Below are 15,082 nucleotides of genomic sequence, written 5' to 3'. Positions count from 1 at the left end.
CCCTGCAGATCCACTGCTTACACTTTGCATCTACTTCTTTAATCTTATAATATTTGCTGCTATATTAAATAAAACTAAAAATCTGTACAAATTCATGTAATCATACAATATTTTGTGCTCAATATAGTGTTCTCTGCAAGTCCACTGCTTCCACGTTGCAGTTCTTAAAAAAATATCCACCAATCAATGAAAAGTTGATAAGATGTAAAGTTCTCGGTGCTCCAAACTGTGCCAGCTGTAGTGTAGCCACGCCTTCTTCCACCTCTTACACACGTGATGGTGAGGGCGCCCCCTTAGGCCACTTTCACACTGGGACGGTGTCGGCTTTATCATCATTTTAGCGGCGCTATTCGGCCGCTAGCAGCCTGAAAAAGGGTTAAAACCGCTGCCAAAGCGCCGCTGCAGCCACTGCAGGACTGCACTTCCTCTGAGCTGCAGTGGCGCTTTGCCGGTGGGTTTACAGCGCTGCCCCATTGTTTTCAATGGAAAGGGGCGCTTTAGGAGCGGTAAATACACCGCTCTTATAGCGCTGCAAAAATGTGGCTTGCAGGACTTTTTTGACTGTCCTGCAAGCGCACCACTCCAGTAAGAAAGCCCTCGGGGCTTTCACATTGGCATGAATTGAGCGGCTCTTTCAAGGCGCTTTGCAGGCACTATTTTTAGCACTGTAGCGCCTGCAAAGCACCCCAGTGTGAAAGGGGTCTTAGTAGTGCTTCCCCACTCACCAGAGCAATATGACTCCCAGCTTTTCATCTACCAGAGTCACCAACATCCTTCACACTCTCCTCACCTCCGATGGCAAAGGAACTGGATCCTCCTCGCTCACTCCTGAGAGTCTGCTGAGCTTTCTGTCATCTCCCTCCTAGACTCCTCCTCCAACCACTGTTCCAGCAGGAGCTCCGCCTCTTCATACACACTCAGAGCTCCGCCTCTTCATACACACTCAGGAGCTCCGCCTCTTCATACACACTCAGAGCTCCGCCTCTTCATACACACTCAGAGCTCCGCCTCTTCATACACACTCAGGAGCTCCGCCTCTTCATACACACTCAGGAGCTCCGCCTCTTCATACACACTCAGGAGCTCCGCCTCTTCATACACACTCAGGAGCTCCGCCTCTTCATACACACTCAGGAGCTCCGCCTCTTCATATACACTCAGAGCTCCGCCTCTTCATACACCCTCAGAGCTCCGCCTCTTCATACACACTCAGAGCTCCGCCTCTTCATACACACTCAGAGCTCCGCCTCTTCATACACACTCAGAGCTCCGCCTCTTCATACACACTCAGAGCTCCGCCTCTTCATACACACTCAGAGCGGTGATCTCACCTCTACCCAGACAGGAAGTCTCTATGGAATACAGACAGGAAGTGATGTTAGGTACATAGAGGAAGTTCTATTAGGAAGGACTTAGAGAGAGAAGACGTTGCTGGATTTGGTGGCAGAGGAGGTAATATGTAGATTAACCCCTTCAGGGGGATCAGTTGATGATTAATATATCTTCTTTCCAAAGCTGGCCATACATGGTTCCGTTTTATCGTTCAGCCAGTGGACTGTGTGAAAAAAAACTGAACCGATTCCCCCATCCACACATTATTATTATACAGGATTTATATAGCGCCAACAGTTTGCGCAGCGCTTTACAACATGAGGGCAGACAGTACACTTACAATACAAATCAATACAGGAGGGATCAGAGGGCCCTGCTCCTTACAGCTTACAATCTAGAAGGGAGGGTCAAGTGGAAACAAAAGGTAATAACTGTGGGGGATGAGCTGATGGAGAAAATGAAAATATAGTTGTTAGGTGTTGGTAGGGTAGGCCTCTCTGAAGAGAAGGGTTTTCACGGATGGTTTTAAAGCTAATAGAGTAGGAGATAAGCGGACAGATTGGGGTAGGGAGTTCCATAGGATTGGAGCGGCTCTGGAAAAGTCCTGGAGGCGAGTATGGGAGGAGGTGACGAGGGAGCTAGAGAGCAGGAGGTCTTGAGATGAACAAAGAGAACAAATAGATTGGTATTTATAGACTAGGCTAGTGATGTAGCTGGAGGTGGAGTTGTGGATGGCTTTGTAAGTAGTTGTTAGTATTTTGAATTTAATTTTTTGGGTGATTGGGAGCCAGTGGAGGGATTGACAGAGAGGGGTAACAGACACAGGGAGATTGGTAAGGTGGATGAGTCTGGCAGCAGCATTCATAATGGATTGAAGGGGTGATAGACTATGTAGAGGTAAGCCAATGAGAAGGGAGTTGCAGTAGTCGAGGCAAGAGATGACCAGTGAGTGAATTAAGTGTCAAAAGTGTTAATTGTTGTGTCATTGGTTAGAAAGGGGCGTATTTTGGAGATGTTGCGGAGGTTGAGGTGGCAAGATTTGGACAGTGATTGGACGTGGTACTTAAAGGAGAGTTCAGATTCCAGGACTACACCTAGAACCTTGGCATGTAGGGATGGGCTTATAGTTGTGCCATCGATTTTGACAGAGAGATCAGGGGAAGGAAAGGGGCATATGGGGGAGGAAAAATTATAAGTTCGGTTTTGGATAGATTGAGTCTGAGGAAGTGGTGTGACATCCAGACTGATATATCCGATAGTAAATTAGTGATACGTGAGGAGACAGAGGGAGTGAGCTGAGGGGTAGAGAAATAGATTTGGGTGTCGTCAGTGTAGAGGTGGTATTGGAAGCCATGGGAGGCTATCAGCTGACCCAGGGAGGAGGTGTAGATTGAAAATAGGAGAGGGCCAAGAACAGAACCTTGGGGGACCCCAATGGAGAAAGGAAAAGGAGAGGAGGAAGTAGAGTTGTAAGAAATGCTAAAGGTGCAGTTGGATAAGTAGGAAGAGAACCAGCGAAGATTACAGTCACGGAGACCAAAGGCGTGGAGTTTTTTTTTTTTTTTTTTTGGAGGAGGGGGTGGTCAACCGTATCAAAGGCAGCAGAGAGGTCCAGGAGTAGGAGTACAGAATAGTGTTGGTTGGCTTTGGCTGTTAGTAGATCGTTTGTTAGTTTTAGGAGAGCAGTTTCAATGGAGTGTTTAGGATGAAATCCAGACTGAAGGGGATCAAGAAGGCTATTATCAGTAAGGTGGATGTGCAATCGGTTGTAGACTAGACGTTCGAGGAGTTTGGATAAGATGGGGAGCAAGGAGATGGGGCGTAGGTTGTTAAGATTGGTGGGGTCCAGTGAGGGCTTTTTAAGTATGGGTCTGACAAGTGCATGTTTTAGAGAGTTGGGGAAGATGCCAGAAAAGAGGGCGAGATTGAAGATGTAGGTTAGAGAGTGTAGAATAGAGCCAGAGGGTGACCATAGCCTTTGCAAGGGAACAGGATCCAGAGGGCAGGTGGTAAGATGGACAGTAGCAAGTAGTTTAGCAACTTCATGTATAGTGGTGGGGTTGAAAGAGGGAAGTAATAATTGTACCTGTGGGCATGAAGTGTAAAACGTGGAGGATATCTGAACAGTAGAGATCTCCGCGCAAACTGTATCAGTCTTCTGTTTGAAGTGATTGGCGATCTCCTGGGCAGTGAGTAAGTTGGCGGGTGGAGGACGAAGTAGAGAGTTGAAGGTAGAGAAGAGTTGACGGGGACGGGATGATAAGTTGCTAATTAGAGCGAAAAAAAAGGTCTGCTTGGCAGAGAGGAGGCTGGAATTGTATTTTTGGAGGGCAGATTTATATTGGTTGAAATCTTTCTGAGACTTATGCCCCGTACACACGGTTGGATTTTCCGACGGAAAAAGTGCGATCGGATTGTGTTGTCGGAAATTCAGATCGTGTGTGGGCTCCATCGGACTTTTTCCGTCGGAATTCCCGACACACAAAGTTTGAGAGCAGGATATAAAATTTTCCGACAACAAAATCCGATCGTTTAAATTCCGATCATGTGTGCACAAATCCGACGCACAAAGTGCCACGCATGCTCAGAATAAATAAAGAGACGAAAGCTATTGGCTACTGCCCCATTTATAGTCCCGACGTACGTGTTTTACGTCACCGCGTTCAGAATGATCGGATTTTCCGACAACTTTGTGCGATGGTGTGTATGCAAGACAAGTTTGAGCCAACATCCGTCGGAAAAAATCCATGGATTTTGTTGTCGGAATGTCCGATCAATGTCCGACCGTGTGTACAGGGCATTAGTCTTACGCCACAGGCGCTCATGAGCACGACTATGTTTTTTCAGACTTCTAGTATCATAAGTTTGCTAAGGTTGAAGGGATCGGGGCTTGATTCTGTGTGTAGTGAGGGGGGCCAGTGAGGCTAGAAGTGAAGCGTTGTAGACAGAAGTGGCTAGGTTGGTGCAGGATAGGGGTGAGATTTTGTAGTAGAGGTTGTCGATAGAGTAGAAAAGAGAAGGGTTGAGATGATGTAGGTTTCTGCGGGTAACTTTTAAGCGGTTGGAAGGAGAGGGAGAAAGTGAAACTAATAAGGTCACTTATGGTGACCATAGATACATGGAAATTCAGCTGGTTCAGCAGGGATCGGTCACATTTCCATCCATGTGTGGTCACTGCCGGATAAAAGTCACTCGATCAGCGGCTGCAGCCAATAGCTTCATCACTGATCTGTGTATTCTGAGAGCGGAGGAGCGCCCCCCATTGTCAGAATACAATAGTACAGCGGGGAGGATTCCCCCATCCCCCTCCATTAGGATCTGTACATTATCTGCATTGTTACCATTAATGTCATTTTTATTCTATAATCAGAGTGGAAACCTGAGAGATTCTAAAGTTGAGATTAAAGAAGAGATAAAAGAGGAGGATGATGAGGATGGAGTGATGGAGGAGTCAGAGTTTGTAAAAGAACACAAAGATCTGTACCAGGACACCATGGTGGAGTCATCCAGCTACAGAAACCCACCAGAGAGATGTCCCCGTCCTCTGTATTCCCGGGATTCCACACAGGAAGGTCACACCATCCCTCACCATCATCAGGTAGATGATTGACAATTATTGGTAGTTCTGATTTATACACAGCATGTTTGTTACAATGAAGGTTTTATTATATATTCAGAGTAGGGATAATATTGATATTAACGAAGAGTATAAAGAGGAGTATGGAGTGAAGGAGCTACGCAATACCAGGAACCCACCAGAGAGATGTCCCCGTCCTCTGTATTCCCGGGATTCCACACAGGAAGATCACACCATCCCTCACTGTTGCAGGGTTGGTGGGACGGTGAATCTAGAACATAGTCACGTGGTGACAATTTGGATTTTTTATGTAATGCCACAATAATAAAGCTTATATCTTACAGATGATATTCTCTCTCATTTTCTTGATTTAGAGTGGAGATCCAATCGATATAGAATTTGAGGTTAAAGCAGAAGAAGAAGAGAGGTATGTGAGGGATGATCAGCAGTCTATGGAGGAGGATGGAATAACGGGGACATTTATAGAGGAGGACACTCCTACAGAGATCAGTACAGGTGGGTCATTAACACTAAATACATTCCTCCATCCATACTGCTCACTGATTGGTCCAGAGTAGGGCGGGGACTGGGTGATATCAGCCTATAATACCCTGGTCACTTTCCTGAGCTGTGTTCCCCATCCTGTATTCCTCTCGGATAATCTTCCTTCTATGTGCTGTAGACACAATTTATGTATCTAGATGGGATTTATGGAGATTCTGGGGTTCAGCTGGCAGCAAAACTTTCATTTTGACAATATCCGTTACTCAACCTAGACACCTGGGGTATGTGCTTTGGGTCTCCATTCCCATGCCCGAGTCCAGCAAGATCTCTGACAGAACAATTCTCCCAGGATTACTTGTTCTGTTATTTGCTGGCTGTGCTGGGTGGAGGGATGTGTCTGTATAGTCTCAGACCCAAGTCACTGAATGCAGTCTCAGGAGATGGGAGGCAGCGGTGTGGGACCTCTGTAACTTGTCTCATGTAAACATTTAATCTTCCACTGATTACTGAATACCAATATTATAAGTCCTGACCCTTAACACTGTATAATTTTTATGGTAGTTTACATACTCCTGACCCCTGCACTATATGCTCTGTGTTGTAAATTACATCATTCTGATACTATATAGTTATAACTTTTGTATCTTATATAACAAGTTGTATATTACTGTGAGGTTGGGGTTGTATAGTTCAAGTATAGCACCTGCTAGCAAGTACAGTCCATGCCAAAAATTCCCATTTCAAGGCTTGTTGGCCCACTTTTATTAACTGCTTCCCGATCAGCGCACGCCAATATACGTCGGCAGAATGGCACTGGTGGGCAAAAGGGCGTACAGGTACTTACCCTTTAAGAAGCGGTGCTGCGGGGGGGTGGGGCGTGCTTCGGTCTCCGTGACCGCGGGTCCCATGAACTCGATGTCCGCCGGGTGCCTGCGATCGTGTCACAGAGGTAGAATGGGGAGATGCTTTTGTAAACAAGGCATTTCCCCGTTCTGCCTAGTGACAGGACAGAGATCACTGCTCCCGGTCATCGGGAGCAGTGATCGCTGTCATGTGTGCTGTAGCCCCTCCCCCCCAGAGTTAGAATCACTCCCTAGGACACACTTAACCCCTTCACCGCCCCCTAGTGGTTAACCCCTTCCCTGCCAGTGTCATTTACACAGTAATCAGTGCACTTTTATAGCACTGATCACTGTATAATTGTCAGTGGTCTCAAAAATGTGTCAAAAGTGTCCCATCTGTCCGCCATAATGTCGCAGTCACGGAAAAAATAAAAATAAATAAATAAATCACAGATCGCCGCCATCACCAATAACAAAAAAAAAAAAAAAAAAAATTCTAAATAAAAATGCCATAAAACTATCCCCTATTTTGTAGACGCTATACATTTTGCACAAACCAATCAATATAAGCTTATTGCGATTTTTTTTTTTTTTTTTACCAAAAATATGTAGAAGAATACATATTGGCCTAAACTGAGGAAAAAATAGTTTTATGTATTTTGGGGGGATATTTATTATAGCAAAAAGTAAAAAATTTTGCGTTTTTTTCAAAACTGTTGCTCTTTTTTTGTTTATAGCGCAAAAAATAAAAACCGCAGAGGCGATCAAATACCACCAAAAGAAAGCTCTATTTGTGGGGAAAAAAGGACGTCAATTTTGTTTGGGTATAACGTTGCACGACCGCGCAATTGTCAGTTGAAGCGACACAGTCGCAAAAAGTGCTCTGGTCAGGAAGGGGGTAAATCCTTCTGGGGCTGAAGTGGTTAAAGAGAGTTCAAACAAAGTTCCAGAAAAAAAAATCAAAGGGGGGTTCACCATCAACACCAAATAATGGTAGATTCAGCCTCCTGGCTTACACATGCAACATTGCAGCTGTGACTTTTCACTTTAGTTCCTTGGCTGTCTTCCACAGACCATTTTCTTGTCACTCTTTTCATAGATAGCAGCCCCTCACTTTTCTGACCCTCATGCTGGGGGTCTCTGCTATTCCCAGTGCACACATGCACTCTATGGCTTCTTCCTTGCACACCTGGACTCCTCGGGAGGGTGGAGCCCAGAGCCATGGTCACATGTCTACAAAAAGACCATCACACACCTGACCAATTAGTGTGTTGGCAGACCTGAAAATCTGGACCCAGGATTGGAGACTTCATTCCACCAGGATCGTTAGGAAATCTCCAGTCTCCAGGTCCCAATGTGTACTTTTCTAAACAATGAGGAAACTGAAAAGGCAGTTTCCTCCCAATTAAGCACACTCCCTGAAGCCCCTCAACCTGCCTGGTTAAGAATCCTGCATCAACATCATCCTGGTGGGGTACCATACTACCACAATTACATTGGCCTTACTTCTTTTGCACCCATTTTCTACCAGCTGGACATTGTATATCTGATGATTTGATTGGAGCACAGACTCTTACATGTTGATAATAATGTGATAACATCCTCAAACTTTGGAACCTTAAACAGAAAGTGATAATGAGAGAGGAGTCCAAAACCCAATGATGGGGGGGTGGTGACCGTGGTAGTGTATGGCCGCTGTGTGAGATGGCTCCGCTCCACAGCTGGGAAAATCACAAATTTGAAAGACTCAATGCCACGTCTACACCCGCCAGACAGCTTTGGATCGCACCTGGGACCCAGTGGCACACCTGGGAAACAAAAGAAGGCCCAATGCTGAGGCATTATTTCCCCCTTTACCTGTGAGGTTTTGGCAAGATGGCGGCGGTGGCTGCTTTCCACAACAGGCTGGATCGAGCACAGGGCCCTCCAGGAACAGGCATCATGGTGCTGAGTGGCCGGGCAACAAGATATAAACCCATCCTCAGGCTCTGGAGCTTCAACTCCCTCCACCCGCAGCCCAGCCAAGTCTCGGTCCTGCATAGAGGCAGAAGAAGACCATGCTTTGCGCAATGACATGAAGGTAGGCACAATGCAGGCTGATTCTTACCCTCCCCCTGACTGCCCAGATCCCATAGCCTCTTTCCCCACCTCAGGTCAGCCTGACATCACATTAAAAGATATGCTCCCGTCACTTACAGCATCCCTGCAGGCCAGTTCTAAGAACCACAACATCACCCACCACTGGTGCTACTCATGAACCTTGGTGGTCCTGCGCAGTGGAGAAACTTCAACCATCACGCCGTTGGAATACAGGCTTCAACTGCTCAGGAGATGGGACATTATCCCAGAAGAGCGCTCACTCCTTCCTGGCCCCCACAAGACCTAATACAGTCACATCGGACTGGCAAGTGGTCTCCTACAGGAGATCTCCTAACCGGCAAAGTGAGTCCTAATTGCCCCTACTGCAACTACTGTATATAATTCCCCAGTTTTCTCTTTCTCTCTATCCCCCCTTACAGTTTAGCAGTTTACCTGCACACGGTTCTTCCTGTAACCTCTTTTTATATTACTGCTTTGTATAGTTCTTACAGTTGGTTTCACCTGCTCTCTTGAGACCATTGGCCATCTCGGTTTATCTTTTGTCTATGTTAGCTCTAATTCCACGGCACTTAACGATGCACTCTGCACTCAAGTGTCTATTACTGCTTCTTCTTGGTGCCAAGTTCCCACTTCCAAGCCCTCACAGTGGTCATGTCCTTCCCTCCTGTGGCAAGAAATACCTACCACTGAGCCTAGAGCTGCAATTACCTCCAACCACTTACCTGCCTTCCTTACATGGGGTCTAAAATAGTCTCTCTGAATAAAAGAGGCTGGAACCACCCAGAAAAATGGGCCTTGATGTGGAAGGAAGCCTCTACCCTCCAGGCTGATATCCTCTGTGTACAGGAGACCCACTTTCATGCCCTTCCAAGATGTAGCCACAAGGATTTTCCACATATTTCCATTACCTTGGCCCCTTGTAAGAAATGAGGGGTGCTCACGGAAATTAATAACTCTCTAGTCTTTTGTCTCAAAGACTCTGTGTTAGACCCCCAAGGCAGATACATCGTTCTGACCTGTGACATAAATGCCCATCCATGAACCCAGGACAATGTGTATATCCCGAAAACCCCCCAACTTAATTTCCTCCGTAAGTTGCTTCACAAAATATCCAAAATTAAATACGGCCGGCAGTTTTTGTGCAGGGACTTTAACTTAGCAGTGGACCCAGAAATAGACTCCTCCAAGCCTCCTAAAAGATTGGTACCTACTTTTTCTACTTCACTCTGAGGACCTCTTTGATGTCTACATGTTTGTAAGGGCTTACCTTGGTTGAAGTCCATAGTGCAGAGATGTATGCATTGCTCATCCTTGCAAATACACACAGCCCACGGTAACAAAGTAAAAAGCTACCTGGGCTGTGAATCTGTGCACGGGGGCTTGACAGGAATTTACCAAAGGTGAAGCTATAGTCAGGGATTCCAGAAGTCAGAGTAAACGATGAACAGAGCCAGGGTCAGAAGCCGGGGTCAGTCTTGGAACACTTCAACTTGAAAACAGGCACCTTTGGCAATACAAGAGACAATGAACTGACCAAGCCCTCAGAGTGAGGCAGTGTTTTATACCCAGCTGATAAGTTAAACTGCCTCAGCTGAACCAGGAGTGACAGGTACTAATTGCAAAGCAAGATCCAGAGTATAGCTGGAAACCAGGCTGAACAGTGAACTGAGGTGTGGCTCAGAGGCAATACAACTGGAGCAGTAAACAAAAAGTCATGGGTTCAGTACCTCCTTGGGACTTGACCACGCCTGGCCGTTTGCATGGCACGGTAGGGACCGTGACACTGTTGCTGAAAGGAACTATATATTTTTCTCCCCAGGCATTCCACATATACTCATATCAACCTGTTTTTAGTAGATATATGGCTACTGCAACAGGCCTCCTCCTCCATATCAGAGATCACATGGTCCGACCATACCACTATCTCCACTTGACCATCACTTACTATGTGGCCACTCCATTTTTTCCTCCAAGTATCTATATTATAGTCGCTTTGCTCTACACGTATAACTATTGCTAATGGCTTTACAATGGATCATATCTTACTTGTACCATTCAAGTGACACATATGGTTGCATTCACTCTCCATTTAATTAGTATATAATATCCTTCCTCTGTAGATCATTTTTTGATCCGACGCGTTCCTTTCATCACACGGTCCGATGTCCAACAGACCTGTTCGGTGTATCTGACTTCACCGTCAATTATCCGTTGGATCGGGAGGCCCGGTAAGAGGGGCAGGAGGGGGGGCATCCCCTCCCGCTCCTGCGTTATAACAGCTTTTAGCCGCATTGGTTGTTATAACTGGAAAGCCGATCGCCGGCTCTAAAAAACAGTACCAGGATGATGCTTGCAGCTGCGGGCATCATCCCGGTATAACCCCCGAAAGCCGAGTACGCACATCTGTGTACGCTCGGCGGGAAGGGGTTAAATTGCTATTTTGTATTGGATATTAATGGTACTTTTTGCAATTTATATAATGTAATAGATGCATGCTGAGTCGCTCCGAAGAAACAGTTTGTGAAACGCGTGGGCCTCTCAGTAAGCATTCAAGCATTTTGTTATATCGTGTGCATTAAGTATCTTTTTTGGTCATATTTATATCTGACCTATGAAATTATTATACTGTCAGTTTTATGATACCTGTTTGTAATAAATCTTTAAATATTTTAACACTAATTGTGATTGTGCTTGCCTCAGCCTGACAGTCAAAACAATTATCACTAAAATTCCATTATCTTCTGAGAGATCTTCTCCCTCATATTTTCTTTTTATACTTTACCAAGGGATGTGAATTGTTTATCTGTCCCTAGAAACCATCCAACATTTTCAATATAGGCTTCCAATGTTACTAGGCAAATAAGAAACCTTCTCCACCATGCTGAAGCTCACCGAACGCCTTCTCTGCTCCTGTCTTTAGATGCAGAGAAGACGTTTGATCGGGCCTATTGGGGTTAAATGCTTGATGTATTGTCTAAGTTTGGATTCCAGGGGCCTATTTTATCCTGGCCCTATACTCATGCCCATCTGCTCAGGTATACACTTCTAACCTCTTATCTAGAGCCTTTGAGATCACCAATGTCACCCGTCAAGGATGCCCCTTATCCCCTTCCATATTCAATCCATTAGCCGAGGCCATATGCTTCAGGATTGGTCACTCTGTTCATACTATTAATCTCTTCATGGAAATGTCATCCTACTTCTCACAAGTCCCTCCACGTTGCTACCTCAGGCACATCAACTCCTGTTTCGAATTAGTGACATATCTTACTACAAGGTTAATTTTTCCAAGTCATTAATTTTAGATTTGGGTACACCGGAATTAACTAAGAAGGCACTACAAGCCTCGCTCCCATACACTTGGAACTCTCAGGAAGTCCCATACTTGGGCATCACTTGGAAGTCCCATACTTGGGCATCACCCTTACCCCTAACACGACTCAGCTTGCTAAAATTAACATGGAGACTCTGTCCAAAAAAATCGCCCAGGACCTCACTCGCTTAGCCAAATATGAGCTGTTCTGGTCAGGCCGCCTAGCATCCTTCAAAATGCTCATTGTCTCCCAAATCCTCTTCCTTTGAGAACACCAGCCAATACCCTGCCTTCGAAACACCACTAAGCCTTACATTTTTCACTCAAATGATTTTTATGGCAGGGCAAAAGGACGAGATGTCCACACGCTCTTCTTGTTAAACATAGAGTGGGGGGATGGGACTAATAGACATCAGGGACTATTACTTGGGAAACTGCTTGGATCAACTCAAGCACTGGTTTTCACCTCCGGACCCCTTAACCTGGGCAATAATTGAGCGTTCCCTATCCCCTGCCCCAGACCTTTGTACCCTTTTAATTGCAGATCTTTGGCAACCCTTCAGACTAAAAGACTTTTCTCCCCCATTAAGAGCATCTCTGCTAGCTTGGTGGGAACTGAACAGCCAATCCCGGTTACAGCACTTTGACACTCCAGTCCACATCCCTATCTTAATGATTTCTACACTTATATGGCACATAAGCCTCCAGTCTTGGATATCGAAAGAAATTACAGTCCTACATGATGGTTCAATGAGGGACGGTTCACTTCTTAATGTGACAACCCTGAAGGAGTTGTATGGGCTGTTAGACGCAGACCACTTCATGTATCTCAGAATACATCACCTCCTGGTGACTTCCCCTCCTCCTGAGGTGCATCTCCCCAAACAATTATTGCAGTTCTACTTGTCAACACCTGCCAGGAACAAAGGCATCTCCCTAATATATAACATACTGCAGGAAAAGCTAACATTCCTTCTTGGATCAAACATTTCCTTCTATGGTAGGAAGATTTAAAATATTCATTCACCACTTCCCAATGGAGCAATGCCTTCAGGTCAGTCTTCAAAGCCTCGCATTCAGTCCAGCATTGGGAGTTGATACAAAAGATCTCACTACGTTGGTATCTCACTTCCTATCACCTAGCTTAGATCTATCCCTCCAAATTCCCATTTTGTTGGCGAGGATGTGGCCAAATCTGCAATCTTCTCCATATCTTTTGGTCCTACAAGAACGTTGCAAGCTTCTGGAACAAAATCTTCACAAAAATTTCAGATGTGATGGGTATGGTGACCTCCCCCAACCTGGTTTTGGTTGTCCTGGGCCTTGGAATTGACAACGTACCCTATTCTTCTCATGAAGTTGTCACGCATATCCTGATCGTTCATGATAGCCAAACACTGGAAAGCCCAGGAAGTCCCCAATCCCTCTGAGGTAGTTATATTTGTCAAGCTCCATTATTCTTATGAAACATGCTCTTGCATTGTGGCTTGGTCAGGCATCAGCCTTCGACTTCTTGTGGGAACCCTGGTCCATCTTAGCCAATAAATTACATTACCCTTGTGAGTATCTATTTGCTCTACCTTTACCTATATTATGTTGTAGACATGTTTTTTGTGACAAGAACTGCATGACGATCAGATTGCTAGTGTTCCAAATGTTGTACAAGATTTGTTAGTCTTGTTCCTATTCTATTGTTAAATATTCAGAGAGCAACCTTCCAAAAGGGTTTCACTCACAGCAGATTCACCTGTATGTCTTGTAAAATGCACTAAACATGTATTGCTAAAAAAAATCAAATAAAAAATGATGGTGGTTTTCATAATCAGTTCAGTCTTCATCTTGTTTGTTCTCCCCCCACCCTCACTCTCTGACCTCTGGGGGGCTCAGCCCCGCTGTTATTCATGACTAAATCATGGACTAAATAAGGAAGTGCAGGACTTCTTGTGTTGGGAAGATGGCAATGAGTGATAGAGGGGGCGGGGACACTCATCCTATAATCCCCCCCAATGAATAAAGAAATGAACTGGTAGGAGATCAGAGGACCCATTTACTAGTTACCTTGGGGGTGGAATTTGTAAGATCCTCAGAGACAAAGCTGCCTGATGTGGATGAGGTCAGCAGATGCCCCCATAGTAAAGGATTAAACTCAGAAATGTGTTTTTCAAAAGGTCGGTGGTTATTGGAGAAGAAACTCTAAAATACATCATCAATGCGTTTCAGGGCTCCAACGTGTCACTTCATCAGGACATGTGTAAGAAGACAATATAAAAATAGGGAATGAAGTAATATTCCTGTATATCATATTATAAACTCCCAAGTCAGAAACAATTCATGGACATGACGGAGGTTTATAACATTTAGAGCTTGTATTATGTTAGACAAGGTGAAGAGATATATGGAGAGGATGATCAATACATATCGAAATCAATCTATTCTATCATATAAAGGAATCAATAGATCAATAAATGACATCAACCAATCAATAAGATCCATTTCATGTGATAGATTTATCATCCAGTGCACTGGTTATGTTGGAGGATCAAACCGTGACTACTGGATATTGGAAACATTCCTATTGATCTGATGATTGGTGGCATGGATTCCTGATTGATTATTGATGGGAATAAAGTCCAATGAAAACGGAGATTTGATGGATTATTGATATAAAAATCTCTTCATTTTCCATGGAACAAATATGTGTAAAATAGTTTCGGATTGGATGTAATAAATCTCTATAAAAAGACTTTGTGGTGTTTGTTAGATCTTTTCTATTCCTCTGTAGGTCTGCATTTCAGGAAGAAGAAACAATTCCTCCAATTTCTATTGGATGGTGAGGAGGGGGAGGGGTTTGGGGTAGTTTTGTACATACAGGAGGTAATATAGACAATCCGGCTGGTATTTGGTGAGTGGAGATTTCACTGGAGAGTTCCATTGAAGAGAATTCAGGGCCGGTTTGCACTGCTGGGGGCCTGGAGTGTGGAAAGTAAGTGAGGGAAAGTAAGGTGAAAGTGGAAGTGGATTTTAAATATAGGGAAAAGGTGTATTTAAGTAACAATTAAAGGGTAATAATAAATGGATTACTGGATAAGGTGTGATGCAGTAAAAAAAGGAAAACTAATAGTGTGAATGTATGAGTACATGGGGGGGAGGTAGGGGTTAATGTAGAATGAGAGAAGTATGAATGAATGGGAAAACTAAGTTTTATACATGGATTCTGAGTAAATAAATCCATATGGTTTGCAGTAGGGCTGAAACGATTAATCGATGATAATCGATAATGAAAATCGCTGTCAACGATTTTCATTTTTGATTAGTTGGTTTAACGCCACGCACCTTCCTCCCTGCCAATCCCGCCTCCGTCCCAGTGTTATAATCCTGGGTACAAGCCAGCTGCGCTGCTGCATTCTCATGAGA

At 44.7% G+C, this 15,082-nt stretch overlaps 2 protein-coding genes across 2 annotated transcripts in view; both read left to right on the top strand.

The window, feature by feature from the left end:
• The window catches only part of LOC141121932 (uncharacterized), a 603,393-nt gene that overhangs the window by 413,125 nt on the left and 175,186 nt on the right, over positions 1 to 15,082 (top strand). Inside the window, exon 7 of the mRNA XM_073611683.1 lies at positions 4,703 to 4,930. Coding sequence (XP_073467784.1) covers positions 4,703 to 4,930 — 228 coding nt within the window. The remainder of the gene's footprint in view (positions 1 to 4,702; positions 4,931 to 15,082) is intronic.
• The window catches only part of LOC141121938 (uncharacterized), a 284,890-nt gene continuing 271,223 nt past the window's right edge, over positions 1,416 to 15,082 (top strand). The window contains exon 1 of the mRNA XM_073611698.1: positions 1,416 to 1,452. The gene's annotated coding sequence lies outside the window, so the exon portion shown is untranslated. The remainder of the gene's footprint in view (positions 1,453 to 15,082) is intronic.

The sequence above is a fragment of the Aquarana catesbeiana genome, unplaced genomic scaffold (genome assembly GCF_042186555.1).
Source record: "Aquarana catesbeiana isolate 2022-GZ unplaced genomic scaffold, ASM4218655v1 unanchor235, whole genome shotgun sequence".
In the NCBI taxonomy this organism is placed as follows: domain Eukaryota; kingdom Metazoa; phylum Chordata; class Amphibia; order Anura; family Ranidae; genus Aquarana; species Aquarana catesbeiana.
Note: the sequence above shows the minus strand (reverse complement) of the source record. Positions and strands in the feature narration are given on the sequence as shown.